The sequence below is a fragment of the Gorilla gorilla genome, chromosome 1 (genome assembly GCF_029281585.2).
Source record: "Gorilla gorilla gorilla isolate KB3781 chromosome 1, NHGRI_mGorGor1-v2.1_pri, whole genome shotgun sequence".
In the NCBI taxonomy this organism is placed as follows: Eukaryota; Metazoa; Chordata; class Mammalia; order Primates; family Hominidae; genus Gorilla; species Gorilla gorilla.
In genome coordinates, this window is record NC_073224.2 from 228,563,117 (window position 1) to 228,586,289 (window position 23,173).

At 52.9% G+C, this 23,173-nt stretch overlaps 2 protein-coding genes across 12 annotated transcripts in view; both read right to left on the reverse strand.

The window, feature by feature from the left end:
- Positions 1 to 949: 949 nt before the first annotated feature.
- Positions 950 to 13,483, reverse strand: MIIP (migration and invasion inhibitory protein). Of its 8 annotated transcripts, none has more exons than XM_019011306.4 (11): positions 13,057 to 13,410; positions 11,158 to 11,353; positions 10,556 to 10,903; positions 10,081 to 10,165; positions 3,854 to 3,962; positions 3,714 to 3,772; positions 3,101 to 3,230; positions 2,873 to 2,969; positions 1,867 to 1,922; positions 1,586 to 1,723; positions 950 to 1,267 (listed from the first exon to the last, which is right to left on the reverse strand). In XM_019011306.4, exons 2-11 carry the CDS (start codon positions 11,269 to 11,271, stop codon positions 1,174 to 1,176), a joined length of 1,230 nt encoding a protein of 409 aa, XP_018866851.2. In that variant the 5' UTR covers positions 11,272 to 11,353; positions 13,057 to 13,410; the 3' UTR covers positions 950 to 1,173. The 8 variants fall into 8 exon arrangements, with proteins under 8 accessions (XP_018866851.2, XP_055240599.2, XP_063558821.1 ...); XM_055384624.2 differs by having other exon boundaries at positions 950 to 1,448; positions 10,556 to 10,813; positions 13,057 to 13,172; XM_063702751.1 differs by having other exon boundaries at positions 10,556 to 10,813; positions 13,057 to 13,163.
- Positions 13,484 to 19,542: 6,059 nt separating this feature from the next.
- MFN2 (mitofusin 2) overlaps positions 19,543 to 23,173 on the reverse strand; it is a 31,972-nt gene continuing 28,341 nt past the window's right edge. For all 4 annotated transcript variants that reach the window (XM_055384569.2, XM_055384573.2, XM_055384592.2 and 1 more), the window contains one exon: positions 19,543 to 21,562. In XM_055384569.2, the coding sequence (XP_055240544.1) occupies positions 21,493 to 21,562 (70 nt within the window). In that variant the 3' untranslated portion in view covers positions 19,543 to 21,492. The remainder of the gene's footprint in view (positions 21,563 to 23,173) is intronic.

A 23,173-nucleotide genomic window follows, 5' to 3' on the forward strand; every position in this document is an offset into this window, starting at 1 on the left:
ATTAGACAGGAGTGGTAGCACGCGCCTATAGTCCCAGCTACCTAGGGGGCTAAGGCAAGAGAATCAATCACTTGAGCTTATGAGGTCGAGGTTGCAGTGGGCGGAGATGGCACCACTGCACTCCAGCCTGAGTGACAAAGTGAGATCCTGTCTCAAAAATAAAAAAACATAGAATCACCTTCTGATCCTGCAATTCCACTTCTGTATACCCAAAATAATTGAAAGCAGGGACTCAAACAGACTTTGTTTCTCCAGAGAGAGGGAAAGGTTTTTATAGCTTCATAAACTCCAGGAAAAAGCCCCAGGACAGCATAGCCCAGTTCCATCTCTAAGCCGAGAAACCTTAGAGAAAGTTCATGCCTTGTTTCCGCATTTATTCCACTTACAAAAACAAGAATTTCATATTATGTAACCAACACATACAAGAGGTGAGTGAAAGACAGGGTGCTGCCTACTCTCCCAGACTGGACATCTGGGCTCTCTGCTAACCTTGCCTCCAACTCACCGCCCAGCGCTGTTTCCTCATCTGTCCCTGCTGGGGCTCTGAATGACCCGTGGCTCCCATGGCTGGGTGGAGGAGCCATGTGACCCCAGGGACTTCCAGAGAGCCCTTCTATCAGTGGATCCCGGTTCTGGGACCAGGAAGGAGAGAGCTCAGTCACTCAACACGACTCACGGCTTCAGCGGAGGCCCTCGCTAAAATGACTTTTTAATAACCTTGGCCCAGCCTGCCTAGGGGGCCCCCCTCCCCCATCTGGTGGAGGCCACTACCCAGAGCTGGGGATCTGGGGAAGGAGCCACCCTCATGGTGATGGACACACACTGCCTAGTCCCAGTGGTTGCAGTATCTTCCTTCCGCAGGTGCCAGGAGGGCAGGCTGAGAGGCCAGAGTGCCTACTGGGCCTCAAGTGCATTAGCAGGATGGAACCAGCACACGTGGGACTTGAGCTGCAGAGCACTGAGCTTTATTTACAAACTTCCACAGAATCCCTCACCCTCCACCCCAGGGTCCTCCCTCTTTGGAACTCAGGCAGCAGACAAGCCTGGGTCCACCCACCTGCCCAACTTAGGACAGCCGGGCCTGAGCTGGGCGGGCAGGGGATTCCATCTCCTGGGTGTGCCTGCCAGAGGGGACAGGCTGGAGGTGGCGGGAATGCTGTTCTCCCCCAGGAGTCAGTCCTCAGGGCTTCTGCCGTGGGACGTGAGGCCGAGGGACCTGGGGCACTGACCAGGTCGGGGTGGGGGGCAGCACCTGCATTGGTGAGGCCTGGATGGGGAATAGGGAAGTCTCAGGGGGGCCACTTGAAAGGGACACGTCATCCCCAGTTCCAGCCACATTCCCTCCTAGATCTTGCAGTCAGGGTGGCCTTCCTGGGTGGAGCAAGGCAGGCGGCAGGGAGCAGAGGAGTTCCGAGGGATGGCTAGGGTCAGGGCTGGAGGGCTGGACCCTGCAGAGAGACACTCCCAGGCTCCATCCTCCCCACCTCAATTCTACCCCCCAGGAGGCTCTGCAGTCCCCAGTCCTGCTGCGAGGTCTCTGTCCCTCTAGGGGGCACCCCAGGCTAGGATGCAATCTGGACCGTACCCGGTGAAAAGGGCTGCTGGTGCCTGACGGCTTCTGGTGCTGGGCCTCAGCGGAGACAGAGGACCAGAGGTCCAGGTTCCTGGGGGCTGAGCTTTTCTCAGACTTTGGAGGAAAAATGTCCCAGCCCAGCAGGCAGTGCTGTGGAAGGCAAGGGGTTAAAAGTGCCTGACCTGGGACAGGCTCCCCGCTGAATGGGCACACCCCCACCAGGGAGGGACTGTGCCCCCCATTAGGAAGGAGGCCCCCACCAGGGCAGGGCCTGTGTCTACCCACAAGATTACCCCAGCTCTCCCCTTTCTTCTCCTGGCAGATCCAGCCATTCCTGGGGCCCTGAGAGCTGAAATGGGAGGAGGATAGGACGGTGACAGTGACATTCACAGGGTACTTCCTGCTGTAGGCTCTCCAAGCACCCACATGGATTGCTTCACTCAACAGCCCCACCTCACCACCAACATCCCTGAGGATGGTGCTGTTATGTCCATTTTACGGACCAGCAAACTGACTTTCCTCTGCATCCTTCTCCTCCTCTGACCCCAGCTGCCCTACTCTCAATTTAGGAGTCAGGGGGAGTTGCCATTGGCATCCCATCCCGACCTGGAGACACAGGAAAGGACATTTTTTTTTTTTTTTTTGTGGAGTCTCACTCTGTCACTCAGGCTGCAGTGCAGTGGCGAGATCTCAGCTCACTGCAGCCTCTGCCTCCCAGGTTCAAGCGATCCTCCCACCTCAGCCTCCCAAGTAGCTGGGACTACAGTGGAGGCTGCAGTGAGCTGAGACCGTGCCAATGCACTCCAGCCTGGGCAGTAAGAACAAAACTCGGTCTCAAAAAAAAAAAAAAAAAAAAAAAAAAAAAAAAAAAAGCAGCAGCACAGAGACCTAGGTTCGAATCCCAACTCCTCCACCAAGGCGCCTTCCCCCTCTGCTTCGGTCTCCCCACCTGCAGGGTGGGGGTACAGCAGTGCCTACACTCCTGGCTGCTGTGGGGGCTCCATGAGATAAGCCCCCTAAGGACTGTGCCTGCAGTACACAAGAGCGCAATAAACAGGACCCATTCATGTCATGCCAGCCTGCAGGCAGATCACCCTGGAAGCCCCGGGGTACGTGGAGCGGGGGTCCTACCTCCCTTAGGTACAGGTGTGGGTGATGGAAGAGGCCCAGGCTGTGCTCCAGAGACTTGGGCGCTCACCCTTGTCGAGCCCAGTCTCGCTCTGTGACCCTCCCTGGGGACCTGGGCCAGTCTGAGCCAGCCCCGCCCTCATCACCATCCAGCCCCACGTGGCTGCTCACCCGGGGCAGGGCCAGTGTGTCAGAGGCGTCAAAGCTCTTTCGCCGGTGGATGTGGTACCGGTGCGGGGGCTCCAGGATCGACAGCGGGATGCTCACCCTGCACAGGAGGGCAGTGGGACCCCTGAGGAGCCTCCCAGTGGTTGGGGGCCCACACCCAGGCCCATCTTTTCTTAAAACCAGTGGTTCAGGCTCTGTCCCCCAAGGTGTCCCAATACTCTGGTCACTCACCTGACCTGCGCTGGCTGCGCCAGGGTCCCAGGGCCCTGCTGGTCTCGCGGTGTCCTGCACAGGCAGCAAGGGGTACCGGGATCCACAGGCACCGGGAACAGGCGCCGGTTGACACGGTAACAGTACACGCCTGCGAGGCCCATGAGAAGCCACAGCTCTCCCTGAGCCAGGAACCCAGGTCCCCAGGCCCTGTGCTGCCCTCAGCGGCCCCCAACCACATAAGCTGCCAATCCCTCTGGGAAGCCCTTCAGCCCATTTCCTCCTAACCCCTTTCCTCCCAGAACCTGGGGCCCACGCCCTAAGGGGTGGGGAGGGACATTCTCCTGGGGCTCTCAGGAGCTGGGATGGAGTCCCACCAGCACAGGGGCACTGCTGGGGAGGGTGGGATGGTGCCACACAGGGCAGCCCCTAATTCGGTGGCCAGGCCTTAGCTCACTCCACCCCTACCAGGGCTTGGCCACCCTGTCCAGACTGCAGGCCTCCCTCCATGAGTCTCAACATCTCAGGGGCCTCCCCAGGCCCCAAACCTCAAACGGGACTGCTCTGGGGCAGGGGAGGCCAGGGCAGCGTGAGGCTGGACTACTCAGCGGCCTAGCTGAGGGCCCGCACTCACATTCATGGTCTTCCTCCACGCCGCTGCCACTGCTCTCACGCAGGCCTAGCAACTGGGGTCTGAGAGGGCGAGGGGGATGAGCAGGCCGGGGGATGGAGCCGCTCAGCCGCCCTCGCCCACCCTCGCCCGCCCCTGCTCACTCAGGATGGCTGCAGATACACTCCTCCTTGTTGGTTTCCCGAAACTCCTGCAGCTTCGAGAAGAAGGCCTCAGGCTGGCTGGTGATGGAAGAGCTGGTGTCCAGAGACCCTGGTGTGGGCAAAGCACCAGGCAGCTGACGGGAGAGGGGCTGGGGGCTGCTGTGTGGCCACCGGCCAAGGCTTGGAGAGACGATCAGCCCTGGCACCCCAGGCCACCTGCTTTATCCCTACGGTGCCTCAAACAGGCCAGGAGGGCCCCTCCAGTCACTGGGACTGTTGGTTGGTTTCAGTGTCTGTCTACCCTGATGCACAGCCAACCATCCATGGAAAAAATATCGACAGAGCCCTTATGACAGTGCTAGATGCTGTTTCATGTGCCAGGAACTAGACAGACAAAGCCCCTGGCCTTAATGAGGCTTACGCTGTAAGGTGGCAAGAGATGAACTAGCCACCAAAAAAAAACCTGTGATACAAGACTGAATGGTGACACCTGCCAGAAAGCAAGAGAGCAGCGTCAGAGCCTAGTACGGCCGGGCAGCCATACCAGGGAAGGCCTCTCCGAGTGAGATGACCCTGAGCAGAGACATGGAGAAGCCACAGAGACCTCCCAGGAAGGACAATCCCAGGCAGATGAAAGAGCAAGTGCAAAGGCCCCGGGGTGGGCATGTGCGTGGTTCAGCTGAGGAACAGCCAGGAGGGGAAAGTGGCAGGAAGGCAGCAAGGGTGGAGGAGATGAGGTTAAGAAGCCCAAGGAGGGTTTGGGGAATGGGAGGGACACAATCGCATCAGCCACATACTTTTACAGAACTCCTCCTCTGGCTGCTTCAAGTTGAGGGGAGGCAGAGGCATCGGTTAGGATTCAGCTGGAGTGAGGTAGGGGCAGCCCCCAGCTTACCGTGATTCGACTTAGGATGTTTCTTTTTTTATTTTTTGAGACAGAATCTCACCGTGTTGCCCAGGCTGGAGTGCAGTGGAGCGACCTCGGCTCACTGCAACCTCTGCCTCCCAGGTTCAAGTGATTCTCATGTCTCAGCCACCTACACAGCTGGAATTACAGGGGTGCGCCAACACACCCAGCTAATTTTTGTATTTTTAATAAGAGACGGGGTTTCACCATCTTGGCCAGGCTGTTCTCAAACTCCTGGCCTGATCCACCTGCCTCGGCCTCCCAAAGTGCTGGGATTACAGGCGTGAGCCATCGCACCCGGCCTAAACAGTATTTTCAACTTATGTTGGGCGTATCAGGATGTAGCTGGATGGTAAATCCAGCAAGTTTATGGCCTGACCTACTTAGTATGTGGAGTTGCCATTTATGGAGACAGGAAAGACTGCAGGAGGAGCACAGCAGTGGAAATCCCGACCTTGATTTCGGACAGAAGGTTAGTAACTTCATGGTGATGTGGAGAAGACAGAGGGATATACAAGTCTGGAATTTGGAGGACAGGTGTGGGCTAGAGATACAAATGGAGAAGTAGAGAAAGTGTCCAAACACCTCAGCGTTTGGGAGATCATAGAGGGAAGATAGATAGGAGGAGTCAGAAGACCGAGTCCCAGACCTAGGGATGTAGCAGTCAGAACAAGGACCTTTCCTTCCCCAGAAGCCTGGGAAGGAGCACCAACAGAGATGGGGGAGAACCAGGAAGCAAGGGGCTGGAAGTCCGGGGAGAAAGTGCTTCAGGGAGGGAGTGACCACTGTGTCCCCTGCCGCTCAAAGGAAGATGTGGATGAGGGCTAAGCTGGGGAGTTGGCACCACGGAGGCCACTGATGACCCAACTGAGGGCCATGTTGATGAAATGCTGGGAGCTGAAGCCCGATTTAAGAAATAGTAGCGGAGGCTGGACACAGTGGCTCATGCCTATAATCCCAGCACTTTGGGAGGCCAAGGCGGGCAGATCACTTGACATCGGGAGTTCCAGACCAGACTGGCCAAGATGGCGAAACCCTGTCTCTGGCTAAAAATACAAAAATGAGCTGAGTGTAGTGGTGCATGCCTGTAATCCCAGCTACTTAGGTGGCTGAGACATGAGAATCACTTGAACCTGGGAGGCGGAGGTTGCAGTGAGCTGAGATCACTGCTCCACTGCACTCCAGCCTGGGTGAAAGAACGAGACTCCATCTCAAAAAAAAAAAAAAAAAAGAAAAAGAAAAGAAATAGTAGTGGAGAGAAATTGAAGGCAACGAGGCTAGACAGCCCTTTTGAAGAGGAAGTTTTGTTATTGAGAAAATAGGCAGTCACTGGAAGCAAATGTGGGCTAAAGGTAGAAATGTGGCATCGGGATGAGAAATAACAGACAGCGGCTTTACCCCGACTGGATGTGAGCTGCTGGTAAGATTCTGTCTCACCGGGCCTCAGCCTTCCCATCTGTGAATAGGCACCATGGTGGTGCCTACCTAACAAGCTTATTATGAAGGGCAAAGGAGTCAGCAGGAGGAACAGGAAGCACAGCTCGGAGTGGTGCCTGGTGCAGGGAGCATGAGATACAACCAGCTCCCAGAATGCTTCCTGCACGTTCATGTTCATGCTAAGGGGCAGGATGAGGATGCAGGACAGAGAGGGAGAGGATCACAGGAAGGAAACCCTGGAGGAGCCAGAAGCAGAGGGGCGGAGCACGCTGGAGCAGGGCCAGGGTCCAGGTGGCAGCATGGACAGTCACCTCGGCAAAGGCAGGGGAGCAGAGCGCATGGACCAAGAGCAGGTATTGGGACAGGCGCCTCCATTTTCCCAGAACCAGGAAGGAGGGCAGTGAGCTGAGAGTTCAAGAAGTACTCAAGGGCAGGGCCTGTGTCCCCGCCACCACTTGCTCTCAGCAACTCCACAGTACACCTGTCTTTGTTTTTTGAGACAGAATCTCGCTTTGTCGCCCGGGTTAGAATGCAGTGGCTTGATCTCTGCTCACTGCAGCCTCCACTTCCTGGATTCAAATGATTCTCCTGCCTCAGCGTCCTGAGTAGCTGGGATTATAGGTGCCCGCCACCACACCTGGCTAATTTTTGTATTTTTAGTAGAGACAGAGTTTCACCACGATGCTCAGGCTGGTCTCGAACTCCTGACCTCAAGTGATTCGCCCACCTCGGCCTCCCAAATTGCTGGGATTACAGGCGTGAGCCACCATGCCTGGTCGTGGCCTCCTTTCTGGTCCTGCCATGCCTGTGGCCACCCCATTATGTGTGTAATCCCAGCACTTTGGGAGGCCAAGGCGGGCAGATCACCTGAGGTCAGGAGTTCAAGACCAGCCTGGCCAACATGGTGAAACCCCGTCTCTACTAAAAATACAAAAATAAGCCAAGCATGGTAGTGGACGTCTGTAATCCCAGCTACCTGGGAGGCTGAGGAAGAATTGCCTGAACCAAGGAAGCGGAGGTTGCAATGAGCAGAAATAACACCACTGGACTTGACTCTGGGCAACAGAGAAAAAAAATAAAAATAAAAAAGGAGGAGGCTGCGAGGCTGGAAGAAAGACGGGAGGTCACATCGTGGGGCCAGTAGAGGCCAGATCATGCCTCGTAAGTCTAGATAGGGATTTTGGATTTTACAGTAAGTACTGGGAAAAGCCCATGGGGAGGTTTGAGTAGGGGAGTGACATGATCTGATTCCCATGTTTAAAAATTCCCTCTGGCTGCTGTGTCAAAAATGACAGTGCACAACCATGTCACCAGCAGCATTATTCCCAACAGTCAAGAGATGGAAAGCACCCAAGTGTCCATCCCTGAATGAACAGATAAACAACATGTGGCATCTACACACAATGGAATGTCACTCAGCCTTAAAAAGGAAGGGAATTCCAGCCAGGCACAGCGGCTCACACCTGTAATCCCAGCACTTTGGGAGGCCGAGGCAGGAGGATCACTTGAGTGCAGGAGTTTGAGACCAGCCTGGCCAACACAGTGAAACCCCATCTCTACTAAAAATGCAAAAATTAGCTGGGTGTGGTGGCGCACACCTGTAATCCCTGCTACTTGGGAGGCTGAGGCACAAGAACCACTTGAACCCGGGAGGTGAAGGTTGCAGTGAGCCGAGATCACACCACTGCACTCCAGCCTGGGAGACACAGTGCGACTCTCTCTCAAAACAAAAAAAAACAACAACAACAAAAAAAAAAAAAAAAAAAAGGAAGGGAATTCTGACACACAGTACAACATGAATAAATCTTGAGGCCATTATGTTAAATAAAATAAGCCAGTACAAAAGAACAAAGGCTATATGATTTCACTTATATGAGGTCCCTAGAGGAATCAAATTCACAGGGACAGAAAGTAGAATGGTGACTGTCCAGGGCTGGAGGGAGGGGGAATGGGAGTAATTATTTAATGGGGAGAGAAGTTTTTGGGAAGATGAAAAAGTTCTGGAGGTGGATGGTAGTAATGACCGCTCAACAGTGTAGACATACTTGATGCGCTGCTTAACAGTCCACTTAAAAAACGCTACATGTGGCTGGGGGCAGTGGCTCACGCCTGTAATCCCAGCACTTTGGGAGGCTGAGGCGGGCAGATCGCCTGAGGTCAGTTCCAGACCAGCCTGGCCAACATGGTGAAACCCCTTCTCTACTAAAAATACAAAAATTAGCCGGGTGTGGTGGCAGGCACCTGTAATCCCAGCTACTCGGGACGCTGAGGCAGGTGAATCGCTTGAACCCAGGAGGCGGAGGTTGCAGTGAGCGGAGATCATGCCATTGCACTCTAGCCTGGATGACAAGAGTGAGACTTCATCTCAAAAAAAATGCTAAAGTGGTAAATTTTATGTTATGTATTTACACAAACACACATACACATGCAAAGGACAGCAATGGGACATAGGCCAGGGGGAAACCAGCCAGAAGGCAGCTGAGGTTAGGTTGCTGTCGGGGAGAGCTGGACAATAAGTGAAAAGAGCTGGCATTGGTATGAAGTTGTGCAGGGGCCTGGCACATAACAAATGTTCAAACATACGGCAGCTGGGACTCATTCATTCATTCAACAGGTGCACCGTCTCAGTGCCTGAGGTTGAGAGAGCAGATATGGCTCAGAAGGTGCTCAGAGGCTGGCGTGAAGGTATGAGTTATCACAATTGTATACTCACAGTCAGTGACAGACCAAACTCTTTGTTCTACTCTTTCCCCCTTCTTCTCACTGCTGCTCATCTCGTTTTTTTTGTTTGCTTGTTTTTTGGAGATGGAGTCTCATTCTGTCACCCAGGCTGGAGTGCAGTGGTGCAATATCGGCTCACTGCAACCTCCGCCTCCCAGGTTCAAGCGATTCTCTTGCCTCAGCCTCCCAAGTAGCTGGGATTATAGGCCCGTGCCACCACACCCGGCTAATTATTGTACTTTTAGTAGATACGGGGTTTCACCATGTTGGTCAAGCTGGTCTCAAACTCCTGACCTCATGATCTGCCCACCTCATCCTCCCAAAGTGCTGGGATTACAGGCGTGAGTCACCGTGCCCGGCCTGTCTTCTCTTAAAAAGCAAAGAAAAAAAAAAAAAAAGCCGGGCATGGTGGCTCATGCCTGTAATCCCAGCACTTTGGAAGGCTGAGGCGAGCTAACACGGTGAAATCCCGTCTCTACTAAAAAAAAAAAAAAAAAAAAAAAAAAAAACAAATTAGCCAGGCGTGGTGGCAGGCGCCTGTAGTCCCAGCTACTCGGGAGGCTGAGGCAGGAGAATGGTATGAACCTCGGAGGCGGGGCTTGCAGTGAGCTGAGACTGCGCCACTTCACTCCAGCCTGGGCGACAGAGCGAGACTCTATCTCAAAAATAAATAAATAAAATAAATAAATAAGAAAACAAAGAAGGTGGCTGTGGGGGGCGGTGGCTCACTCCCATAATCCTAGCACTTTGGGAGACCAAGGTAGGTGGATATCTTGAGCTCAGTAGCTTGAGACCAGCCTGGCCAATACGGGGAAACCCCATCTCTACTTAAAATACAAAAATTAGCCGGGCGTGGTGGTGCTCGCCTGTAATCCCAGCTACTCGGGAGGCCAAGGGATGAGAATCACTTGAACCTGGGAGGTGGAGGTTGCTGTGAGCCAACATCGCACTACTGCACTCCAGCCTGGGGGACAGAGTGAGACTCTGTCTCAAAAAAAAAATAAATAAATAAATAAATAAGAGGGTGCTCCCCACGGAGGATGGCACTGTCAGAGAAACAAGCAACAGCACCAGACGGAGGCTCAGACAGGAGCATGGAGGATCCCAGGCCTCCACCTCCCACTCCCAGGCAAAGTGTGTGCAGGGCAGCAGCACGCCTTACCTGCAATCCAGTCATAGCCCAGGTATGGCCTGAGGCGCCAGCTCCTCTCAGGAACTGCAGACTCCTCAGAGAAGGTCACCCTGGGCTGAGGAAGGAAGCACAGAGGGACAAGGACTAAGCCAAGAGGCCTGGCCCAGAGGAAGCCGCAATTCGAGGGACAGAGAGACTGTGTCTTAACTTACACCCTGACTTGCAGCCCAGGGCTCAGCCAAGGGCACAAGAGCAAGAAGGGAAACGTTTGGCGCCACTTTATGTGTGGCTGTGAACAAATCCTGGCCTCTTCTCAAAGCACTGTCTGAGAAACTCACAGCTACCACCTAGCGAGCATTTAGGCTGAGCCAGACCCAACTCACAGTATCTCCCAGGAGCCTCTTATTCTGCAAGTGAGGCTGCCCACAAGCACATGTGTCAGATAGGGAAACTGAGGCCCAAGGCAGTTCCTCCCATCAGCAGATGTCCCGCTCTCCCACGTTACCTTGGACAGCTTGCTCTGTTGAGCCAGGATGGACCTCGGGGCCTGTGCCTCCTGGGGTCCCGGATCACCCAGCCTCCCTGAGGGCTCTGGGTCCCTCAGGCTTGAGGTGCCCAGCGAGGGTGCTGAGTGGGGTCTCGGTCGGCCCAGGGACTCCTGGTGCTGGCATTTGGCAGGTGGGAGAGAGGCCACCCCCGATCTGGCCACATCACGGAGGTCCCCTTGGCAGGCATCTGGTGGGCCCCACACGGAGGACCGGCCCTGTGGGCAGGAGGTGTTCAAGGAAGTTGAGGACGTCTCTGGGGTCGATGGAGTCTCTGAGTTGTAGCTGCTGCTGGATTCCAGGCTTGACTGGAGAGAGGGGCCGGGTCACCCAGGGAGTGGCTGCCAGAACCTACCCACCGGGCCTACGCCAGGCACCAAGGCAAGCATCCTCATCCTGCTCCGGCCTCAGCAGTGACCAAGGCCAGTCTCTTCCCTCCCCAGCCCTCAATGTCCCATCATCAGTAAAATGGGTGTGTTGAACAAGATGAGCCCAGAAGCCTGGATGCTGGCCTGAAGGTCAGGTAGCCCCTTCCTCTGGGGTTCCCAAGGCGAGCACACACCTCCGAGGCTGCCCTGGCCACTGACCGCCGCACAGCATCCTGCCCCACCCACAGCTGCCTCAGGAGCTCCAGATTGAGCAGCCGCAGCTGTGCCAGTTCCTCAGCCTCCACCATCCTGGGCCTCTCTCAGCAGGTGTCACTTGCCCCTGGGCCGCAGGATGTCCTCAGGGCTGGGTTCCAGGCCCAGCTCTTCTACCTGAAGTCAAGACAGCAGGACACGGGGCTCAGTAGGGTGCCCTGTGGTGCCAGAGACCCCCATTCGACACTCTTTAACTGTACTGCCTCAGGCAAGTTATTTAACTTCTCTGTGCCTCAGTTTCCTCATCTGCTGGACGACAACAGTATCTACCTCATACGATTGTTGTTAGAATTAAAGAAAGCATGTTAAGCCTGGACAACATTTGTAGAAACATTTTGTTTTGTTTTGTTTTTGTTTTTTTTTTTTTTGAGACGGAGTCTTGCTCTGTCGCCCAGACTGGAGTGCAGTGGCGCAATCTCGGCTCACTGCAAGCTCCGCCTCCCGGGTTCGCACCATTCTCCTGCCTCAGCCTCCTGAGTAGCTGGGACTACAGGCGCCTGCCACCATGCCCAGCTAATTTTTTGTATTTTTAGTAGAGACAGGGTTTCATCGTGTTAGCCAGGATGGTCTCGATCTCCTGACCTTGTGATCCGCCTGCCTCGGTCTCCCAAAGTGCTGGGATTACAGGCATGAGCTACAGTGCCCGGCCAAAAAAAATTTTAATTAGCTGGCCATGGTGGCACTTGTCTGTGGCCCCGGCTACTCAGGAGGATAGCTTTAGCCCAGGAGACCCAGGCTGCAGTGAGCCATGGTTGCATCACTGTAAAAAAAACAAAAAACAAAAAAAACAAAAAAACAAAAAACAGGCCAAGTGGCTCACGTCTGTAATCCCAGCACTTTGGGAGGCTGAGGCAGGAGGATCACCTGAGGTCAGGAGTTTGAGATGAGCCTAGCCAACATGGCGAGAGACCGCGTCGCTACTAAAAATGCAAAAATTAGCCGGGCGTGGTGGCACGCGCCTGTAATCCCAGCTACTCGGGAGGCTGAGTGAGGCAGGAGAATCACCTGAACCCGGGAGGCGGAGGTTGCGGTGAGCCGAGATCGCACCATCGCACTCCAGCCTGGGCGACAGGGTGAGACTCCGTCTCAAAAACAGCAACAACAACAACAACAAATTAGCCGGGTGTGGTGGTGGGCGCCTGTAATCCCAGCTACTCAGGAGGCTGCTGAGGCAGGAGAATCGCTTGAACCTGGGAGGCAGAGGTTGTAGTGAGTGGAGATCACACTACTGCACTCCAGCCTGGGTGACAGAGCAAGACTGTCACACACACACACACAAAATACAAAAAACAAAGCACTCAGTACAGTCCTTACTACTTAATACAGTGCTTACAGTGGTATATAGTAAGCATTCAATAAACGTCTATTATTACCAAAATGGCTGGGGCAAGGGCATGCTTCCTTTTTTTCTTGGCTCACTGCAACCTCCGCCTCCTGGGCAGTGGTTTGGACAAGCTTGCTTTATAACTGGTGAGTCCAATACAAATCAGGCTTCAAAAGGGATTCTTCCTCCTTTCCTGCCCTCCCTTCCTCCTTCACTTTCTTTTTACATATGAAGAAACCAAAGCTCAGGGAAGTTAAGCAACTTGCCCCAAGTCACACAGCTAGCAAGAGGCTAGATCTGAACCAAAATTTGACTCCAGGGTCCATCAGTTCAGGGTTCTTGGAAAGCCTTTCCCTGGAAGTGTGGGGGAGCCTGGGAAAACTCCGCCTCCTCCTCCCAGCCCTTGCCCCCCACCTCCAAGGATCCTCAGGATCGGGTACAAGGTCTGGAGCACAGAGTAGCCGACTACCCCGGAACCTCCCCACACGTATACTACCCCGCAGGGCTGGGGGGCACGGAGATGCAGTCCAGAGGGGCCAACTGTTTGATGCGCAGGACAAAGATCCCGGCCCCCACCCCTAATTGGCCAAGTGGCTCTGGGCCACACCCCTGTAGTCAGAGGGTCGCCGTTTTCGCACGGGGTCAAAGGGCACAGCTGGCCTTGCCCTCCCCTGGCCCCGGCCGCGCTTTGGAAAGGGAAAAGCTGAGCGGAGACACCGGGAAAGCGACGCTCCAGAAACACCGGGGCCGCAGAAGTAACAGAGGGCGAGCGGGCGGACGCCGAGGCGGGACCCCGGCAGAGGCAGATGCAGCCTCCCCTTCTTTTCCACTGCGGCCCCCGAGCCCCTCGCGGGAATGCACGTGGGGCCTCCTGCCGAGCCCTTCCGCCCCACCGCAGTCCTGCCGCCCAGCACTCACCCGGCAGAATCCCCTAGCATGCGCCGCCGTAGCCGCCGTAGCCGCCGCAGCCGCCTGAGCCGTTCCAGGGGCCTCGGCCGGCCGTCTTGATTGGTCAGGTGAGGGGCAGGGCCGGGACGCCTGGTGAGCGTTACTCGGCGATCCGAAGTGGCAGTTTCAGCGTGGGGGCGGGACTAAGAGCGGAGCTACACAACCGATTGGTCAATTTTCGAGGCCGGTGCGGAGGTCGATTCCTGGAATGGGGCGGGCCCCGGAAGGACGGGCTCCGATTGGTCAGCTGCGGGACTGGATACGCTGAGTTCAGCAGCGGCTGTTTCGGCTCGGCGGCCTAGGCTCGGCGCAGGCGGCAGTCCGGAGCGGCGGGGTAGATGGGGCAGGCGGCTGGCTACTCATTGTACTCATCGTTTCATACTTTTCTTTCTTTTTTTTTTTTTTTTGGAGACGGAGTCTCGCTCTGTTGCCCAGGCCGGAGTGCAGTGGCGCGATCTCGGCTCACCACAATCTCTGCCTCCCGAGTTCAAGCGATTGATTCTCCTGCCTCAGCCTCCCAAGTAGCTGGGACTACAGGCGAGCGCCACCATGCCTGGCTTTTTTTTTTTTTTTTTTGTATTTTTAGTAGAGACAGGGTTTCACTATGTTGGCCAGGCTGGTCTCGAACTCCTGACCTCGTGATCCGCCCGCCTCGGCCTCCCAAAATGCTGGGATTACAGGCGTGAGCCACCGTGCCCGGCCTGCTTTATACTTTCATTCAGGTTTTTAGCGAGTGCCCGCTTTGCGCCAGAAGATAAGGACTACACAGTAAACAAGAAAGTGTAGTATGGGGGCCGGCCGCGGTTGCTCACGCCAGTAAACCTAAAAATACAAAAATTAGCCGGGCGAGGTGGCCGGCGCCTGTAATCCCAGCTACTAGGGAGGCTGAGGCAGGAGAATCGCTTGAACCCAGCTACTAGGGAGGCAGAGGTTGCAGTGAACCGAGATCGCGCCACTGCACTCCAGCCTGGATGACAGAGCAAGACGCAAGACTCCATCTCAAAAAAGAAAAAAAAAAAAAAAGATACCCAGCCTGGGCAACATGGCAAAACCCCGTCTCTACAAAAAATGAGCCAGGCACGTACCTGTAGTCCCAGCTACTCGGGAGGCTGAGATGGGAGGATCACCTGAGTCCAAGAGGCTGAGGCTGTGGTGAGCTTTGATTGCACCACTGCACTCCAGCCTGACTGAGAGACCCTGTCTCAATAAATAAATTAATTTAAAAAAGAAAGAAAGTGTGGTATTGGCGTCCAGGTAGACAAATGGATCAGTGCAACAGAATAGAGTTCCGATATGTGAGCAATTAATTTTTGACAAAAATGAAAGTGCAATTCAGTGGAGAAAGGATAATGCCTTTGGCCCGGGGCGGTAGCTCACGCCTGTAATCCCAGCGCTTTGGGATGCCGAGGTGGGCAGATCGCTTGAGGTAAGGAGTTACAGACCAGTGACACCCAGCACCCCCCCCAAAAAAATTTATTTTATCAATAATGTGTGTGGAAACTTGGAAAAACAAGAAAAGATGGTGTCTTCAACAAATGTTGTAGGTATAATTGGATATCCACACACTCATCCTAAAAAAAAAAAAAACCCATATGCAAAAATTAACCTAGAATGGATCATAGATCTAGTTGTGAAACCTAAACTATATAACTTAGAAAAACTGGGGCCGGGCGCAGTGGCCCACGCCTGTAATCCCAGCACTTTGGGAGGCCGAGGCGGGTGGATCACCTGAGGTCAGGAGTTCAAGATCAGCCTGGGCAACATGGCGAAACCCCGTCTCTACTAAAAATACAAAAATTGGCTGGGTGCAGTGGCTCACGTCTGTAATCCTAGCACTTTGGGAGGTCCAGGCAGGCGGATCACCTGAGGTCGGGAGTTCCAGACCAGCCTGACCAACATGGAGAAACCCCGTCTCTACTAAAAATACAAAATTAGCCGGGCATGGTGGCGCATACCTGTAATCCCAGCTGCTCGGGAGGCTGAGGCAGGAGAATCTCTTGAACCCGGGAGGCGGAGGTCGTGGTGAGCCAAAATCGCACCATTGCACTCTAGCCTGGGCAACAAGAGTGAAACTCTGTCTCAAATTAAAAAAAAAAAAAAAAAAAAAAAAAGAATGAAAAGAAGATAGGTAGCCCCTCTACCTCCAGAAGAGCTGAGGGTGATAACACCAGGCACCGAGCTAGCAGGAAGCCCTCCGACTCAAGAAGATGGCTGATCCTTGGCAGGAATGCATGGATTATGCAGTAACTCTAGCAAGATGAGCTGGAGAGGTAGTTTGTGATGCTCTAAAAAATGAAATGAGGCCGGGCACGACGTCTCACGTCTGTAATCCCAGCACTTTGGGAGGCCGAGGCGGGCAGATCAGTTGAGGTCGGGAATTCGAAACCAGCCTGGCTAACATGGTGAAACCCCATCTCTATTAAAAACAGAAAAAAATTAGCCAGGTGTGGTGGCGGGCGCCTGTAATCCCAGCTACTCAAGAGGCTGAGGCAGGAGAATGGCTTGAACCTGGGAGGCGGAGGTTGCAGTGAGCCGCGATTGTGCCACGGCACTCCAGCCTGGGTGACAGAGTAAGACTGTCTCAAAAAAAAAAAAAAAAAAAAAAAAAAATATATATATATATATATATATATATATGAACCCACATTCATTACTGGTGGGGATATAAGACAGTATAACCACTTCACAAAATATGTAGAAGTTAAACATAAATTTACCATATGGCCCAGCAAGTCCAGCCTGAGATATCTACCTACAAAAAATGAAAACATCTGCCTACACAGAGATTTGAACACTAATGTTCCTAGCAGAAATACGCATAATGTTGTCTAGAAGATCACCAGGGTGGCTAAATAGTAGAAAGGAGCACTTTATTGTTGATACTTGTTTGCAAACCAGGAAGAGACGGTCTGCAGCATGCACTGAAGGTGCTCTCTTCCAAAAGAGAAAGGACAGGTTGGGTTTTATGCCTCACAGGGCCCGTATTCATATATATTTAGCAGGTTTGAGGGAAAAGCTGTATACATATTTATGAGAGGAGGTGAGCTCATGTGCAATGGCTAAACAGGTTGTTCACAGCTTCTGTAAGCTGGCTGAAACTGGCTTAAGTTCTGCAGTTGCTTATCAGAAAAGAATGTTTATTGGCTGGGTGTGATGGCTCATGCCTGTAGTTCCGGCACTCTGGGAGGCTGAGGCAGGAGGATCACTTGAGCTTGGGAATTAGAGGCCAGCCTGGGCAACACAGTGAGATCCTATCTTTTTTTTTTTTTTTTGAGACGGGGTCTCATTCTGTTGCCTAGGTTGGAGTGCAGTGATGCAATCTCGGCTCACTGCAGCCTCCACCTCCTGGGTTCAAGTGATCCTCCTACCTCAGCCCCCGGAATAGCTGGGACTACCAGTGCGCACCACCACGCTGGGCTAATTTTTGTATTTTTTGTAGAGACAGGGTTTTGCCAGATTGCCCAGGCTGGTCTCAAACTCATGAATTCAAGCGATCCTCTCACCTCAGCCTCCCAAAGTGCTGGGATTACAGGCATGAGGCACTGTGCCCAGCCAACATACATTCTCTATTTGAAAAATTAAATTAAATTAAAAAAAGAAAAAGAGTATTTGTGTCCAGGCATGGTGGCTCACACCTATAATCCCAGCACCTTGGGAGGCCAAGGTGTGAGGATTATTTGAGATCAGGAGTTCGAAACCAGCCTGAGTAACATAGTGAGATCCCTCGTCTCTACAAAAAACAAAAAATTATCCGGGCATGGTGGCGCACACTTTTAATCCCAGCTATTCGGGAGGCTAAGGTGAGAGGATCACTTGAGCCTGGGAGGTCAAGTCTGCAGTGAGCCGTGATTGCGCCACTGCACTCCAGCCAACAAAAACCTATCTCAAAAAAAAAAAAAAAGTTTGTCAGACCGGTCCCCTATGTAATCAGAGGCATAAGGGTTTGGTTTGCAAATCAAGACTTGGGATAATTTGCCTGATGGCTCCTGATGTTAGGGAGTTTAGCGAGTATGTTGTTTTTCTTTGTAATTGAAAAAGGTTACTAATCAGTGAGTGAGATTTTTGTTGTTGTTGTTGTTGTTTTGAGAGGGAGCCTCCCTCTGTCGCCAGGCTGGAGCGCAATGGCGTGATCTCGGCTCATTGCAACCCCCACCTCCCAGGCTTAAGCAATTCTCCTGCCTCAGCCACCCTAGTATCTGGGATTACAGGTGCACGCCACCAAGCCTGGCTAATTTTTGTATTTCTAGTAGAGATGGGGTTTCACCATGTTGGCCAGGCTGGTCTTGAACTCTTGACCTGGTGATCCGCCCACCTCCCAAAAGTGTTGGGATTACAGGCGTGAGCCACCGCGTCTGGCCCCAGAGGCAGATTTTTATCCACCTTAGTCACTGCTATATCTCCAGTGCTTAGAACCATGCTTAGCACATAGTAAGTGCACAAATATTTTGCTGAATTAATGAACTTCCTCATTTGAGGAAATTGGGGAAAACAGACCATTGGATTTTGAGATTAGGGCTCATGCGTATGAATGTCTGACATACTAAACTCTCAAAGTTCGCTGTTCTTATCTCAAGCCTAAGAGTCCCACTTAGACACAGGAAACCATCCACTTGAGGACACAGTGAACAACTTAGCTGACATCTGCGAGGAGGGCCCTGCTTCTGAAGCCACGTTATGAAGCCAGATGCTCTCCAAGAGAGCTGCCTGGGCTGTCACCCCAGTGCTTGGGACACAGTGGAACATTCCTGACTACCTACTTTTTGTGATTAAATAGGGACATTGTTACCAGAGGGCTAAAACTTCCAGCCTCTCAGATTCGCCAGTGGACAGATGAGGTAGTCAGAGAAAGCACAGGAATGAGGCTGGCCTTGACTGGGAATAACTAAGCAGCATTTGCATAAGGCAAGAAGGCCCTTTTTCAAACTATGGCTCATCACCCGGGATGATGCTGTTGTGAACAATTTAGTGGGTTGTACATAACATCTTGTTAATGACAGAAACTACTTGTTTTGTGGATTGCAAAAGCAAAAAAAGGTAATGATTCATTTTTTTTTTTGTTACCTGAGAAAGTCTTTGGCTGCTGCCTTGAAACAGCCACAAGATGGCAAGGATAAGCGGGGACAAGGCAGGAACAGGAACCTGGATCCGGGCTGATGGTTATGATGGAGGTGAGGAAACTGGGCAGGGTCAACAGACTTGGAAGACAGCAGGTGACAGATTTGGTGCAGCACGTGTGACCGTGGACTCGAGGGTGATGCCCCAAGTGTGTAGCCTGGGAATCTGGAAGGATGAGGTTGCTATCAGCTGAGCTGTGGCCTCTGTGGGCGAGCAGGGTGGACACTGGGCAGCACCAGAGCCAAGAGGACAGCTGTAGGGGCAGGGAAACTGACTGACTACCCCTGTATCTACTCCTGAGGACCCTTAAAAACAAAACAAAAAAAAAGCGGTGGCTCACACCTGTAATGCCAGCACTTTGGGAGACCGAGGCAGGTGGGTCACAAGGTCAGGAGTTCGAGACCAGTATGGCCAAGATGGTGAAACCCCGTCTCTACTAAAATACCAAAATTAGCCAGGCCTGGTGGTCGGCGCCTGTAATCCCAAGCTGCTTGGGAGGCTGAGGCAGAGAATTGCTTGAACCCGGGAGGCGGAGCTTGCAGTGAGCCGAGATCGTGCCACTGCACTCCAGCCTGGGCGACAGAGCGTGACTCCATCTCAAAAAAAAAAAAAAAAAAAAAAAAGAATAGTGGCAACCAAATTCTCAGAAGGCAAAGCAGGATGGAACAGTGAGTCATTTACTTTTTAAGTGAAAAATGGTCTGGAGTTATAGAGAAATCTGTAAAGAAATCAGTCTCGATTTCCTGATCCTTAAAGATCAGTTAAACCATCTGTTCTTTTGAGAGTATCAAATTCCTTCCAAGAATAAGGAGCCAGATTATAGTGGGAACTTCCCCAAAGTTATGGCCACTTCAGAAGACAGCTGGCCATGTCAAAGAGGAGTTTTACAAGAACCCAAAAAGACAGATCTCACAAAGGATTTCCAACTAGGTTTTATTTTAGTTTCCAATATTATGAGCAATGATACAGGAGTAACTCAAGCAAATATATCACCTTAAATACATCAGAGAAAACTCACTGTGTCAGCACGTCTTGCGCTCCAGCAAATGAACGTAAAAACAGAACAATGTCAGCAGCATTAAAGTGCTTTTGGCCATACTTCTTTCAGAAAGGGTCTCTCCCTCAGTGGTATAAATTTAATTTTACTTACTGAAGAAGCTCAAAATTTCATTCATTCCCCAGGGGCTACATTGAAAAAAAATTCATGTTTACGCTAAAGATTTTTTTTTTTTTCAAAAAGAGCACAAAATCCATTGGAATTGTGTGACAGTGATTTTCCCTGACATGCTGTGAAGTGGCCCCTGTTCATTCAGGCCCGGCACACACCGGGAACATCTACCCACAGCATGTCCACCTGGCAGAGTCCATCACTTCGCCCCACACAACAGGACAGACTGAGGGCTTTAAATACAAGCAGGTATGTGAACAGGACATCACCTGTGATGTGGCCACCAACCAGTGCACAGAGGCTACCAACTCATTTCCTCAAAGATGAGTGATGGCTGGGTTGCTGGGCCCCTGCCTTGTGGGCTGCTTTTTGGGAGAGGTGTTGCTTATTTGTAGAAAGCGATCCAACTTGTGCCACACAGGATTTGTCACCCAAACTGCTTTTCTCACACAGTCAACACCTTGGTGACAGGCATCTGCCCCCACTTCAACCAGTAACAATCCCAAAACTCAACATCAGCATAAAGACAAGGGGGTCAGTCGAAGGTTCTGGAGATCAGGGAGGGTGGAAAGATGGGCACTGGGTTTTCCACATTGTCCCTTGGCCAACTGCAGTCACTGGCACAGGAAATTTAGTCCAGGGTACTTGGGGCAAGGTTGGGGGTAGGGTGGAAACATGTCTCTTAAAGGGCACAACAGGGATGCAATCAAGCCTAGTGGGTGGGGGCTCTCAGACCCATAAGCCCCTCGCAGAACGAGGCCAAGTGGACGGCCCATTCTCCAGCTGTCCTGTGTGGGGCCCGTGCACCTCAGCCAGCCACCAACGTCCCCACCTTCCACCATCCTTCCTTCTACTACGTCCTTCAACCACCTAGACCATGCCATCTTCCAAAACAGATCTACACAAAACAGGCCTGCAGAAGTCCAGGACTGACACTAAAGCAAAGGACACAATAATGAGAAGAGAGGCAAGTCCCTCCTTGTCCCAGTGACCGCCACCTGCTCTGCCAGCTCCCCATACATCCAACAGCCCTCCCCTCTGAGCTACTCCCACTCCTCCAGCTGCCTCAGCAGCATCCTTTCTACCGCCCCCAGCACAGGGCCCGCCTCAGCCTAAGCCCAGGGGTAACTGAGCCTCACCACCAAGACGTGTCTGAGGCTCTGCAAATGGGATGAAGCATGAAGCACTGAGCCAACAGGCGAGATGGACACAGACAAGCCACAGTCCTTCCGGGACAGACTCTCTGGGAAGAAACTCCAATCGTCCCTTACACCTGCAGGTGTGCTGGGCTGCAAGGAAGGCAGGTGCGCACAGGCTGGAGGAAGGTGGGGGTGTCTGTGTGATACCCTCAAAGGCTTCCATGAGGCATTGTGCAATGCTGAGATCCTGAGGCCTTATCAAGCAATCAAATGAACCAGAGAAAGCTGGAAAAAGCCTCAACTTAACTCCTTGGTACCATGCTGTCCATAGCTGTCGCTGAAAGTGTCCTTTGGGGGTATGAGCCAGCTCTTCCAGCAACAGCAGGCAAAGGTGGGGGAAAATAAGTAGTGCTGGAGGGCTCAAAATGGTACGAGACTGGGTGCTTCATTCTCTTGGCAGTGGCCAGGGGGCAGGAGCCACAAGTGCCCCTGGGGGAGCCCACATGGCACTTAGGGCTGGCAGCACCGCCCCTCTCCACGCAGACTCCGCCTCAGGTGCCCACTATCTGCTGGGCTGCAGGTACTGGTGTGTGAACATGTTGAGCTCACTGTCCAACCAACCGGCTTTATTCCTGCAAAGAAATGGTTCTTTTGTAACCATGATAGCTGATGATAGGCAGTATTAGGACTACCCGCCAGGCACCATCCTAAGGACACTTGACACACACCCTTACATAATCCTCCAACCACCGTGTTTATCCCTGTTTCACAGATGGGGAAAAGGAGGCCCAGAGGGGTTAAATAACTTCCCAAGGCCACACGGTTAATAAGCCAGGGAGCTACAAGTTAGGCTTTTCTGATTCTCAAGCCCTGTGTTTCCTTCACCCAGGACCATGTGCAAGTCCCTGAGCTGTCGGGAACTCAGTTTCCCTGCTTGCCAAGCAAGGGGTTGAGGTGCTGACAGGAGACCCTTTCCAGGTTCAGCTGTGTCACTGTGGCTGACAAGCAGCAGTTCCCCCCATTCCCCCTTTCTGAGAGTCGCCAGAGGGCAAGCAGTGTGTCCCTAGGAAGCAGCTGTCCCCAGGTGGGGGTGCGGGGGGGCACATCCGCAGTCGAGGGCAGGGAAAGCCCAGTGATCTGGTGAGGGTTGGAGCTGACACCCTCTGATCCATCTCCCCCTCTGGCTCTGCCACCCTGCAGACTCTGACGTCAGGGGCGAGGGCAGGAAGTGCAGGGTCCCCGTGTGCTGATGCTATCATGGGCTGGGCAGGCCGAGGACTTCTGCAGGGTCCCCGTGTGCTGATGTTATCATGAGCTGGGCAGGCCGAGGACTTTCGCAGGGCACTTTTACATTCAGTCATGCAGCTGTGTCATGAAATCTTACTCCCATTTTACAGATGAAAATAATGAGACACAGGAGAGTTAAGAGCTCGGGCCAAACATGAGTGGCTGGAGAGAACCCAGGACTCCAGACTCCTCAGACTGATGCTCTTTCCAGCAAATTATTAATGAAAGCTCCACAGAGACCCCATGGAGATCTGAGTTCCAATCCCAGCTCTGCCAGTCCCCAGCCAAGTAACCTGCTTCTCTGTGGGTAAATGGGGGGCTATGCCCTCTTCATGGGTCCAAAGAGCGGCAGGTAAGGAGAATCAGAGTGTGGGGGCTGCTGGAGCCAAGTACACCTGGGCTCCCCTCCTAGCCTGGCCATTTTCTGAGATGCCAGACAAGTTCCCCAACTTTTCTACGTAGAAAATGGAGGGATAGGGAAGACTGAGTGAAATAGCACATGTAAAGCGCTGTAGGCCCTGCGGTTCAGCACAGGGCGCTGTGAACTGCAGTCTCGCAGTACTGTGATGCCATCATGCCTTCAACTGCAAGTGCCTTGAAGGCAGCAACGCTTGTCTTGTTGAGCCTCCAGCACCGTCTGGCATCCATGAGGTACGTGGTACACATCCATTTTTTTTTTTTCTTTTTGAGACAGAGTTTTGCTCTTGTCGCCCAGGCTGGAGTGCAATGGCATGATCTCGGCTCACTGCAACCTCCGCCTTCTGGGTTCAAGCCATTCTCCTGCCTCAGCCTGTCGAGTGGCTGGGATTACAAGCACACACCACCACGACCAGCTAATCTTTGTATTTTTCATAGAGACGGGGTTTCACCATGTTGGTCAGGCTAGTCTCAAACTCCTGACCTCAGGTGATCTACCTGCCTCAGCCTCCCAAAGTCCTGGGATTATAGGCGTCAGC